Source organism: Schistocerca piceifrons, chromosome 5 (genome assembly GCF_021461385.2).
Source record: "Schistocerca piceifrons isolate TAMUIC-IGC-003096 chromosome 5, iqSchPice1.1, whole genome shotgun sequence".
Classification (NCBI taxonomy): domain Eukaryota; kingdom Metazoa; phylum Arthropoda; class Insecta; order Orthoptera; family Acrididae; genus Schistocerca; species Schistocerca piceifrons.
Window position 1 is genome coordinate 428,527,383 of NC_060142.1, and position 12,862 is coordinate 428,540,244.

General features: G+C 48.4%; 1 protein-coding gene across 4 annotated transcripts in view; it reads right to left on the bottom strand.

Annotated features, from left to right (window-relative positions):
- Positions 1-12,862, bottom strand: part of LOC124797845 (oxysterol-binding protein-related protein 9) — a 513,791-nt gene that overhangs the window by 260,205 nt on the left and 240,724 nt on the right. For 2 of the 4 annotated variants that reach the window (XM_047260897.1, XM_047260895.1), the window contains exon 5: positions 12,680-12,730. The exons of the other annotated variants lie outside the window; for them this stretch is intronic. In XM_047260897.1, the coding sequence (XP_047116853.1) occupies positions 12,680-12,730 (51 nt within the window). The remainder of the gene's footprint in view (positions 1-12,679; positions 12,731-12,862) is intronic. 4 annotated transcript variants of the gene reach the window in all.

A 12,862-nucleotide genomic window follows, 5' to 3' on the forward strand; every position in this document is an offset into this window, starting at 1 on the left:
AACTGGGGCGTCGAGCGCCCCTTTGGCCAGCCTGTCAACACGTTCGTTCCCCGGGATGCCAACATGACCTGGCGTCCAAACCAAGACCACCGAACGTCCAAAACGGGCAATGGCGGAAACAGACTCCTGAATAGAGGACACCAGAGGAGAAGAGGGACAGCAGCGGTTGATGGCCTGAAGGCTGCTCAGGGAGTCACTGCAGATGACGATGGACCTACCTGAGCAGAAACGCATATGCTCAAGAGCGCGCGAGATGGCCACCAGCTCTGCAGTAAAAATACTGCAGCCAGCCGGCAAGGAGCGTTGCTCAACATGGGCAGCATGAGCAAAAGCGTAGGCAGTGCGACCATCAACCAGGGAACCATCAGTGTAGACAGGCTCACAGCCCGGAAATGATTCGAGGAGCGCAAGAAAACGGCGACGGAGGGCCACAGGCGGAACCGAGTCCTTAGGTCCCTGTGCCAAATCCAGACGGACGGACGGCCGGGACAAACACCAGGGAGGCGTAGGTGTACGGACCCGGAAGGGAGGCAGAAGAGGGAGCGACCCCAGTTCTGACAGCAGGGACTGGACACGGACAGCTACGGAAAGTTCTGACAGCAGGGACTGGACACGGACAGCTACGGAAAGCCCAGACCTAGGTCGCCGTTCGGGCAGATGGAGGACCATGGCAGGGAAAAGCAGGCGACGATTGGGATGGTCTGGCGAGCAATGCACGTAGACAGCATAGTCGGCGAGCAGTCGATGGCGGTGAATCCGCAGCGGGGGAACCCCGGCCTCCACCAGTAGACTATCTACGGGGCTGGTACGAAAAGCGCCAGTTGCAAGCCGAACCCCACAGTGGTGTATGGGGTCTAACAACTTCAACACTGAGGGTGATGCAGACCCATAGGCCAGGCACCCATAATCAAGCCGGGACTGCACAAGGGCTCTGTACAATCGCAGCAGCGTGCAGCGATCTGCACCCCAAGACGTGTGGCTAAGGCAGCGGAGGGCGTTGAGGTGCCGCCAGCATTTTTGCTTCAGCTGAGTAACATGAGGAACTCATGTGAGCCGGGCATCAAACACGAGTCCCAAGAAGCGGCAAGTGTCCACCACTTCAAGCAGGTGGCCGCCGAGGTAAAGTTCAGGATGAGGGTGGACCGTCCGACGCCTGCAGAAGTGCATAACTCGAGTCTTGGCTGCAGAGAACTGAAAACCATGAGTCAGAGCCCATGATGCTGCCTTGCGAATGGCGACTTGCAGCCTGCGGTTGGCGACTCCCGTAGTCGTGGAGCTAAATGACATGCAGAAGTCGTCGGCATACAAAGAAGGAGACACCGACGACCCCACTGCTGCAGCCAGACCATTAATGGCCACTAGAAATAAGGAGACGCTCAACACTGAGCCCTGCGGGACCCCATTTTCCTGTATATAAGATGAACTAGAGGTGGCACCGACTTGCACCCGGAAAGAGCGGCGCAATAAAAAGGTTTGAAGAAAAGCCGGGAGCCGACCACGAAGACCCCACTCATGCAACGTGGCGAGGATGTGATGCCGCCATGTGGTGTCATACGCCTTCCGCAGATCGAAAAATACAGCAATGAGATGCTGACGTCGGGCAAAGGCCGTACGGACTGCAGATTCCAGCCGCACCAAATTGTCCGTGGCAGACCGGCCCCGATGGAAGCCACCCTGGGATGGAGCGAGGAGACCGCGCGACTCAAGGACCCAACACAAACGCCGCCCCACCATACGTTCGAGCAATTTGCACAAAACGTTGGTGAGGGTAATGGGACGATAGCTGTCCACCGCCAGTGGGTCCGCGCCGGGCTTCAAGATTGGGACAATAACACCCTCTCGCCATTGCGATGGGAACACGCCTTCGCTCCAAATGCGATTAAATATCGCGAGAATGTGTCTCTGGCAGTCCCTGGAGAGATGCTTCAGCATCTGCGCGTGGATGCAGTCTGGGCCTGGTGCTATATCAGGGCAATCGGCGAGGGCAGCGAGGAATTCCCTCTCGCTGAAAGGAGCATTGTATGTTTCAGAACGACGCGTGTGGAATGAGAACGGCGTCCGCTCGGCTCGCTCCTTTAGAGAGCGAAAGGCGGGGGGATAGGATGCAGTCGCAGAGCTCTGAGCAAAGTGCGCGGCAAGCCGTTCAGCAATGGCGGCAGCGTCCGTGCAGACAGCGCCGTCCAAGGAGAGCCCAGGGACACCCATAGGGGTCTGGTATCCGTAAATCCCCCGGATCCGGGACCACACGAGCGAGGGGGAGACATGGGAGCCCAAGGATGAGACATACCTCTCCCAGCACTCCTGCTTATGCCGTGCAATAAGACTACGGGCGAAGGCACGGAGCCTCTTAAAGGTGATGAGGGTCTCAAGAGACGGGTGCCGCCTATGACGCTGGAGAGCCCGCCGACGGTCGCGAATAGCCTCAGCAACCTCCGGCGACCACCAGGGTACAGCCCTCCTCCGAGGGTGGCCAGAAGAACGGGGGATGGCAGCCTCGGCCGCTGAAATGATGGACGTGGTTAAAACACGCACCACCTCGTCAATGTCACCCTGTGAGGGAGACTCAATGGTTGCAGCGGAAGTAAAAGCCGGCCAGTCAGCCCTGTGGAGAGCCCAGCGGGGCAAGCGCCCAGAAGAATGACACTGGGGCAGTGACAAATAGATGGGAAAATGGTCACTACCACACAGGTCAGGATGCACTCTCCAGTGGAGGGATGGGACAAGTCCAGGGCTGCAAATAGAGAGATCGATGGCCGAGAACGAGCCATGGGCCACACTGAAATGCGTGGGAGCACCGGTGTTCAAGAGGCTAAGGTCAAGCTGAGCCAATACATGCTCCACGGCCCGACCGCGGTCATCGGAGACAGTCCCACCCCATAGAGGGTTGTGGGCATTGAAATCGCCCAGCAGCAAAAAAGGTGGCGGCAGTTGGGCTATCAGAGCAGCCAGGACATGCTGCGTGACAGCACCATCAGGTGGAAGGTAAATACTGCAGACGGTAATAGCCTGTGGCGTCCACACCCGAACAGCGACAGCCTCTAAAGCTGTTTGTAGAGGTACAAACTCGCTGTGAAGAGAGTTAAGGACATATATGCAGACGCCACCAGACACCCTTTCATAAGCTGCCCGGTTCTTAAAATAACCCCGATGGCCACGGAGGGCGGGGGTTCGCATTGCTGGAAACCAAGTTTCCTGCAGAGCAATGCAAAGGAAAGGATGACGGCTGATAAGTTGGCGGAGCTCAGCTAGATGGTGGAAGAAACCGCTGCAGTTCCACTGGAGGATGGTATTAGCCATGGATGGGAAAGGCGTGAAGGGATTGGGGAGGCAGATTACGCCTCCGGGGCACCTGCTGCTACTGAGTCACCACCTGGACAACAGCTATCTATTGCATCCGAGGGACTGGCGAGATCCATGTCCTCAGTGGACGCCAGAATCTCCACCTCATCCTCAGACGCAGAGCTTGTAGGAAGCGGTGGAATGGGTGCCACCTCAATGACGGTAGCCTTGGGGAGTTTCTCCTTCTTCTGCTTCTCGCACTGCGCCTTGGGTGGTTCAGGCTGGGAGGGCGTCACTGGGTCAGTCTCAGGGACAGACGATGACCGTGTGCTACAATCAAGAGGGTACATGGCGGCCCCACCACAACGGACTGGCTACCGTGCTGGATCTTAGGTGCAAAAATGGCCAAGGTCGTCGTCACAGTTAAAAGAAACACTGCAGAGTGCAGCGTGGTAATCGCCCAAGAGATCGAAAACGAGCGGGACACCATTGCAACGACGAGAAAGACGGCTAAAGGTCTAATTGCACGACGGATACAATGCACCATGTAAGGCGCCCTTCCCCAAGTGGCTCGCTCTTCGGAATAATTTAGAAAGATGGAGGTCAAACCCGAGAGGGGACCATCACATAAGGCCGAAACATTTGAGACTCCTTTTAGTCGCCTCTTACGACAGGCAGGAATACCGCGGGCCTATTCTAACCCCCGAACCCGCAGGGGGGTGCTCAATATGGAGATTGAATAACATCGGCGACAGGCTACAACCCTGTCTCACTCCCTTCCCAACCGCTGCTTCCCTTTCATGCCCCTCGACTCTTATAACTGCCATCTGGTTTCTGCACAAATTGTAAATAGCCATTCACTCCATGTATTTTACCACTGCCACCTTTAGAATTTGAAAGAGAGTATTCCAGTCAACATTGTCAAAAGCTTTCTCTAAGTCTACAAATGCTAGAAACGTAGGTTTGCCTTTCCTTAATCTAGCTTCTAAGATAAGTCGTAGGGCCTGTATTGCCTCACGTGTTCCAGTATTTCTACGGAATCCAAACTGATCTTCCTCAAGGTCAGCTTCTACTAGTTTTTCCATTCGTCTGTAAAGAATTCGCGTTAGTATTTTGCAGCTGTGACTTATTAAACTGATAGTTCGGTAATTCTGACATCTGTCAACACCTGCTTTCTTTGGGATTGGAATTATTACATTCTTCTTGAAGTCTGAGGGTATTTCGCCTGTCTCATATATCTTGCTCACCAGATGGTAGAGTTTTGTCAGGACTGGCTCTCCCAAGGCTGTCAGTACTTCTAATGGAATGTTGTCTACTCCCGGGGCCTTGTTTCGACTCAGGTCTTTCAGTGCTCTGTCAAACTCTTCACGCAGTATCATATCTCCCATTTAATCTTCATCTACATCCTCTTCCATTTCCATAATATTGTCTTCAAGTACATCGTCCTTGTATAGACCCTCTATATACTCCTTCCACCTTTCTGCTTTCCCTTCTTTGCTTAGAACTGGGTTTCCATCTGAGCTCTTGATATTCATACAAGTGGTTCTCTTTTCTCCAAAGGTGTCTCTAATTTTCCTGTAGGCAGTATCTATCTTACCCCTGGTGAGACAAGCCTCTACATCCTTACATTTGTCCTCTAGCCATTCCTGCTTAGCCATTATGCACTTCCTGTCAATCTCACTTTTGAGACGTTTGTATTCCTTTTTGCCTGCTTCATTTACTGCATTTTTATATTTTCTCCTTTCATCAATTAAATTCAGTATTTCTTCTGTCACCCAAGGATTTCTACTAGCCCTCGTCTTTTTACCTACTTGATCCTCTGCTGCCTTCACTACTTCATCCCTCAAAGCTATCCATTCTTCTTCTACTGTATTTCTTTCCCCAATTCCTGTCAATTGTTCCCTTATGCTCTCCTTGAAACTCTGTACAACCTCTGGCTCTTTCAGTTTATGCCGTACTATAGAGTATCAAAAACTGATAGCAACAATATGGCCCTACCCACAATATTTATGAGGTATCTTTAACAGGACCTTCAACATATGACTACAGATCACATTAGCCGCAGCAGATGAAGAAGCAAGTACTTCAGTACACAAAGACTAACGTAGACCTTTTACAACCAGCAGCCCTCTTAAGCACTGAACATGGAAGCAAGATTTTTACTGTATATTCGCTTTAAGTGAGTGAAGACACACTCTCTCACTAAACATAGTAAACTCCCATTTCAGTGACAACAGTGAAAATCAGGTAACTTTTACTTTTAGTGTGTATCAGCTGAAAATAACAAAGTCATAACTGCTGATTAACTTTATTACGTAGTATCAAGTTAATGCAATTAAAGGCTGAAAGAGATACCAGGCTTCAATATACACTCCTGGAAATGGAAAAAAGAACACATTGACACCGGTGTGTCAGACCCACCATACTTGCTCCGGACACTGCGAGAGGGCTGTACAAGCAATGATCACACGCACGGCACAGCGGACACACCAGGAACCGCGGCGTTGGCCGTCGAATGGCGCTAGCTGCGCAGCATTTGTGCACCGCCGCCGTCAGTGTCAGCCAGTTTGCCGTGGCATACGGAGCTCCATCGCAGTCTTTAACACTGGTAGCATGCTGCGACAGCGTGGACGTGAACCGTATGTGCAGTTGACGGACTTTGAGCGAGGGCGTATAGTGGGCATGCGAGAGGCCGGGTGGACGTACTGCCGAATTGCTCAACACGTGGGGCGTGAGGTCTCCACAGTACATCGATGTTGTCGCCAGTGGTCGGCGGAAGGTGCACGTGCCCGTCGACCTGGGACCGGACCGCAGCGACGCACGGATGCACGCCAAGACCGTAGGATCCTACGCAGTGCCGTAGGGGACCGCACCGCCACTTCCCAGCAAATTAGGGACACTGTTGCTCCTGGGGTATCGGCGAGGACCATTCGCAACCGTCTCCATGAAGCTGGGCTACGGTCCCGCACACCGTTAGGCCGTCTTCCGCTCACGCCCCAACATCGTGCAGCCCGCCTCCAGTGGTGTCGCGACAGGCGTGAATGGAGGGACGAATGGAGACGTGTCGTCTTCAGCGATGAGAGTCGTTTCTGCCTTGGAGCCAATGATGGTCGTATGCGCGTTTGGCGCCGTGCAGGTGAGCGCCACAATCAGGACTGCATACGACCGAGGCACACAGGGCCAACACCCGGCATCATGGTGTGGGGAGCGATCTCCTACACTGGCCGTACACCACTGGTGATCGTCAAGGGGACACTGAATAGTGCACGGTACATCCAAACCGTCATCGAACCCATCGTTCTACCATTCCTAGACCGGCAAGGGAACTTGCTGTTCCAACAGGACAATGCACGTCCGCATGTATCCCGTGCCACCCAACGTGCTCTAGAAGGTGTAAGTCAACTACCCTGGCCAGCAAGATCTCCGGATCTGTCCCCCATTGAGCATGTTTGGGACTGGATGAAGCGTCGTCTCACGCGGTCTGCACGTACAGCACTAACACTGGTCCAACTGAGGCGCCAGGTGGAAATGGCATGGCAAGCCGTTCCACAGGACTACATCCAGCATCTCTACGATCGTCTCCATGGGAGAATAGCAGCCTGCATTGCTGCGAAAGGTGGATATACACTATACTAGTGCCGACATTGTGCATGCTCTGTTGCCTGTGTGTATGTGCCTGTGGTTCTGTCAGTGTGATCATGTGATGTATCTGACCCCAGGAATGTGTCAATAAAGTTTCCCCTTCCTGGGACAATGAATTCACGGTGTTCTTATTTCAATTTCCAGGAGTGTATGTAGTTTTCCCAGCTGGAAAAATATTGAGGAAATGTTTTGAAAAAAACTAGATTTAGTGGTGATTGTATACAGAAGCCAAAAGTAGTCTCTTTCTATGTTTATTTGATAGTAGTTTGATTCTTGAGAAATTTTCAGCTTTTTTTATGTACTTCACTACAATATTAGAATATGTTCTATTATACTCCGCCATGAACTTGCAGTTTTTTTAAGCCTCCAAATTATTCCTACAAGTTACCATTTTCTCTCCACTATCCTCTTCTTTGGTGTCGGCTGCTTCTGCTGGAATCATTACTTGCCTTCAGCATGCATATTTTTTATCTTATGTTATCTTAACCATTTTTTAAATTATAAACAAATAATTTGCTTGTCATCTTTGTGACTAATTGCAATAGCCTGGTATAAAAAACAGGAACAGATATAAAGAAAAAAATTAATAACAATAATAATAATTAATTACTATTTAACAACCATTTTAAAATAAGAAATAGATTAAACAATGGAAAATCCAGGATGCTCTTTTACTATCCTTCTTTTATAAGGTTCATCTTATGAGACTTCCAAGAGTTTTTTTCTACTTGCAGTTTTCAGCTACTTTCCACATCTGCACATTTGCATTTCAGAACAAGGCCTTATTATTCCCACATATCTTGGTCAAATGGCATTGGAAGAGAGGAAAGTAGCTCTGGTACACCATTTACCCTTCACTACATGCTGCACAGTACAATGATGAACACAGTATACTGAGGCAGATGCAGACTAAAGAACTGTTTTCCCATGGTATAACAGGCTTTGCATTAGGAAATTCACATTCATGTGAGAAACTAAACAATAAAACAAACCCTGCAGTGGACAATGGAAACTCTTGATTCATCTTAATATGCCAACTCTAATAATAAATACAATAAAACACAGTATACCCAGTACCTTAGAAATGATTCTGTTCTTTCTAATATCAAACTTTTTTAATAATAGTGATGAGGCAGACAACACTATAATTCTGGGACTGATGACATAGTGTAAGCATTATGCAGAAGGTGTACAACAACAGCATCCTACACAACACTAATACAGCTATATGTACCTAAGAATACATACAGATGTGCCAAAGTATATCTATCTGCTTTTGAGGGTCATGGTGACAATATGAATGTGCTTAAAAAGCGAGCATCCCTTCAATGAACACAAAATAATTTTTCAAAAATCTGCATGTTTGAACTAATCCTAAACTGCAGTTCAGCACACTACAACGAACATTTTCAGTAGCACTGAAAACAGTTGAAAGTTGTTAATGACAAACTGCAGATTTTCATGCCCAAGGTGAAGAACTTTTCCATGCAGAACTCCAATTCCACAATACAGTACTTTACGTCCATTTAATTGTGTAACAGAAATTAATGGAAAAGTAGAGAACATAGTCCTTACATGAGAACATTAGACTTGTGTTACAGAACTATAAATCACTAACATGAAGTGGAAAGTACTAAAGCTGTTTAAATATAATGGACATGCACTTGTTCATATTATCCCCCATATTGATTCTGCACTTTCTAAGAGTTTTCAGAATTCCTGGTGAATGTCACGACGGTTTTTACTAACAGGCCAGAACTGACATCCTCACACATTTCCTGGGTCATTATTAAGAGATGTAATAAAAATGGTTGAAATGGTTCTGAGCACTATGGGACTTAACTGCTGAGGACATCAGTCCCCTAGAACTTAGAACTACTTAAACCTAACTATCCTAAAGACATCACACACATCCATGCCCGAGGCAGGATTTGAACCTGCGACCGTAGCGGTCGCGCGGTTCCAGACTGTAGCGCCTAGAACCGCTCGGCTACTCCGGCTGGCTAATAAAAATGAATTCCAGTACTGTGTTCTATGCTATTTTCACTGTGGCATTTGTTAATAACATATTTCATTACTCTGTTTTGTTTCCTTCAAATAAGTGATGTGTATGTTACAACATATTCCACTGCTGAGTGTCACACAACATAGACTGATGAGGTATATGTAATGGTAAAATCTGAAAGGCTGCAAGGTTCTCTAGTAAAAGGATTGCAGTTAACCACCTCCAGAGCTAAACCGCTGACTAAAAATCGACAAGAAACATTTCCTCCACCTTCACAGGACACAATGCCATGCAGTGCCTCAGAGGCTTGGTAAATCATATTATAAATATTATCTACTATATCCTGATCACCTTATTCTAGATAAAAAATTAAAAGTGCATGAGGGTACAGAGCTGTTCACCTTGCTGAGCATCTACTTCAAGTTTCTTTTGGTCTACTTCTGTGATTTAAAGACACCTGAAAATGGAATGGGAATACAAATCTGTGACACTTTCAGTTCAGCCACATTTGTGACTAGTGGAGAGCAGCAGAGAACTGCCTTTTACCTGTGCAAAATGTGATTCTCCCTCGACGTAACAAAACCACATTTTCTGCTAACTGAGTGACTTTCCTTTGGCCCATGGAACAAGTGGTATGACCTCACCTGAACAGAAATCCTCCACTTTAAGATACGTACATACTATTCTATAAATCTTGACCTGTCCCTTCATATACAGAACCATACAGCTGCAGGTACAAAAACACACCATGGTACTGACTGGTGGTAACAATTGTCTGCATCTCTATTAGGCAGGAGGAACTGACAAAGAAATTTGTCAAGACACAGAGGAATTAAAGACACTGGCTAACAGTGGGAATTGATTTATATCAATCGGGCAAGTTGAAAAGTTGTGCCTGACCAGGATTCCAACCTTGGTCTCCTGCTTACTAGGGAGATACGTTGACCACTAAGCCATCTGGACATAGTGAGCACCGCAACTGCACAGACTACCATAGCACGCCTTCTGTCAGAACCAAAGTCTCAACTTATACCACACACTACTGAGATAGTGATGAGTCATCTTTCTATATCAGATTATAGCCTCCTAGCATAGCTGTGCAAATGACAGATGTGGTTCCTGTAAGTAAATATAAACACAAAGTGGAAAGTTCACAGCATGGCACTGATGCCAGTGAAATTTTGTTTCTGATAATAAAAATTTTGTGAGGGGAACAAGAAATATTGTCCTCAGAACAGATGGGTCTCTTTTGTCCTGTGATCCAAGTTACCTGCCCCTCCATCCTACACTTCCCCAACCTACCTCTTTCCTCCCTGAGGATGGAATTTTTAAGATATGAGTATATTCATTTGTAACAATAATTTAGCAAGTAACTTGCTGTGTCAACAAGGCGAGAGTATAAGGGTGACAACTGACACTGTATGTCAATGTTATTTACATCTGAGTTCTGTTGTGTGAACATACACAAACAGTTATCTTCCACAAATTTGTTTCTAACTTTACTGTCACTCTCGTTAGTGTGTTCCCAGCAAAGACACTCCTGGAAATGGAAAAAAGAACACATTGACACCGGTGTCAGACCCACCATACTTGCTCCGGACACTGCGAGAGGGCTGTACAAGCAATGATCACACGCACGGCACAGCGGACACACCAGGAACCGCGGTGTTGGCCGTCGAATAGCGCTAGCTGCGCAGCATTTGTGCACCGCCGCCGTCAGTGTCAGCCAGTTTGCCGTGGCATACGGAGCTCCATCGCAGTCTTTAACACTGGTAGCATGCCGCGACAGCGTGGACGTGAACCGTATGTGCAGTTGACGGACTTTGAGCGAGGGCGTATAGTGGGCATGCGGGAGGCCGGGTGGACGTACCGCCGAATTGCTCAACACGTGGGGCGTGAGGTCTCCACAGTACATCGATGTTGTCGCCAGTGGTCGGCGGAAGGTGCACGTGCCCGTCGACCTGGGACCGGACCGCAGCGACGCACGGATGCACGCCAAGACCGTAGGATCCTACGCAGTGCCGTAGGGGACCGCACCGCCACTTCCCAGCAAATTAGGGACACTGTTGCTCCTGGGGTATCGGCGAGGACCATTCGCAACCGTCTCCATGAAGCTGGGCTACGGTCCCGCACACCGTTAGGCCGTCTTCCGCTCACGCCCCAACATCGTGCAGCCCGCCTCCAGTGGTGTCGTGACAGGCGTGAATGGAGGGACGAATGGAGACGTGTCGTCTTCAGCGATGAGAGTCGCTTCTGCCTTGGTGCCAATGATGGTCATATGCGTGTTTGGCGCCGTGCAGGTGAGCGCCACAATCAGACTGCATACGACCGAGGCACACACGGCCAACACCCGGCATCATGGTGTGGGGAGCTATCTCCTAAACTGGCCGTACACCACTGGTGATCGTCGAGGGGACACTGAATAGTGCACGGTACATCCAAACCGTCATCGAACCCATCGTTCTACCATTCCTAGACCGGCAAGGGAACTTGCTGTTCCAAAAGGACAATGCACGTCCGCATGTATCCCATGCCACCCAACGTGCTCTAGAAGGTGTAAGTCAACTACCCTGGCCAGCAAGATCTCCGGATCTGTCCCCCATTGAGCATGTTTGGGACTGGATGAAGCGTCGTCTCACGCGGTCTGCACGTCCAGCACGAACGCTGGTCCAACTGAGGCGCCAGGTGGAAATGGCATGGCAAGCCGTTCCACAGGACTACATCCAGCATCTCTACGATCGTCTCCATGGGAGAATAGCAGCCTGCATTGCTGCGAAAGGTGGATATACACTGTACTAGTGCCGACATTGTGCATGCTCTGTTGCCTGTGTGTATGTGCCTGTGGTTCTGTCAGTGTGATCATGTGATGTATCTGACCCCAGGAATGTGTCAATAAAGTTTCCCCTTCCTGGGACAATGAATTCACGGTGTTCTTATTTCAATTTCCAGGAGTGTATTTTTAGGAAACTTACCATGCTCTTAAGCAGTTGTTTAAAGGCACACAATATAGAATTGTATTTGGAACGATAAGAGGGCATTGTAAACTGATAGTTCAAAAAGCCAGGACTTTTTTCAATTTTAAAATTGTCTAATGGCAGTACTGGCAATATGTACTGGCCATTGTTTTGCCTTTTTGTACCTTTACATTTGAAATGAATCAATTAAATATCAACTTTAACAGAGCACCACATGCCTCGTCACACCTGATACAATCATGGTGTGCAAGTGCTCCAGAAATTGCCTGTAACAACTGTCAGGCTGAATAGCTACTCATTTTGTAAACGGTAAGCTCACCTTGAAGTTGCAGATTTTTTTTCTCTTACATTTGTAATGTTCGACAGCAATAGTTAACGCCTATCATTAAAATATCCATGGAGCTTACACTAGTATATTACTGGAGGCAATTATCAGCTCGCATCTCTGGTGCTCCACATTCACCAAAATCAATCCAGTAATTGGTCACTAAGCTCAATGTGATTCAATGAGTCTAGTAGCTGGCAGACGTTGCCAATCATAATAAACTAAAGGGGTAACATACAGCATACAGTGTGTGAGTTGTATCAGAAGGCGTAGCATGGTTACAGAATTACCTTCGTGAGTCTCTCTCTCTCTCTCTCTCTCTCTCTCTCTCTCTCTCTCTCTCTCTCTGTGTGTGTGTGTGTGTGTGTGTGTGTGTGTGTGTGTGTGTGTGTGTGTGTGTGTGTGTGTGTGTTTTAAGTCCCAGAAATAGCCTATCACAATCCATTCTCTCACCTTTGCAATCTGCAGCAGCACAATGGAATGTTTGATGGACTCCAGCATGTCCTGTAACACAATATTTGCACACAGTGCATTCAGCAGCATACAAGCAGGGAGGGTAAATTTTAGTACTTATAAGCTGTTTGAAATAATGGTAGATGGAAAACATCGGAGAACTGATGACAACAATGGACAAAT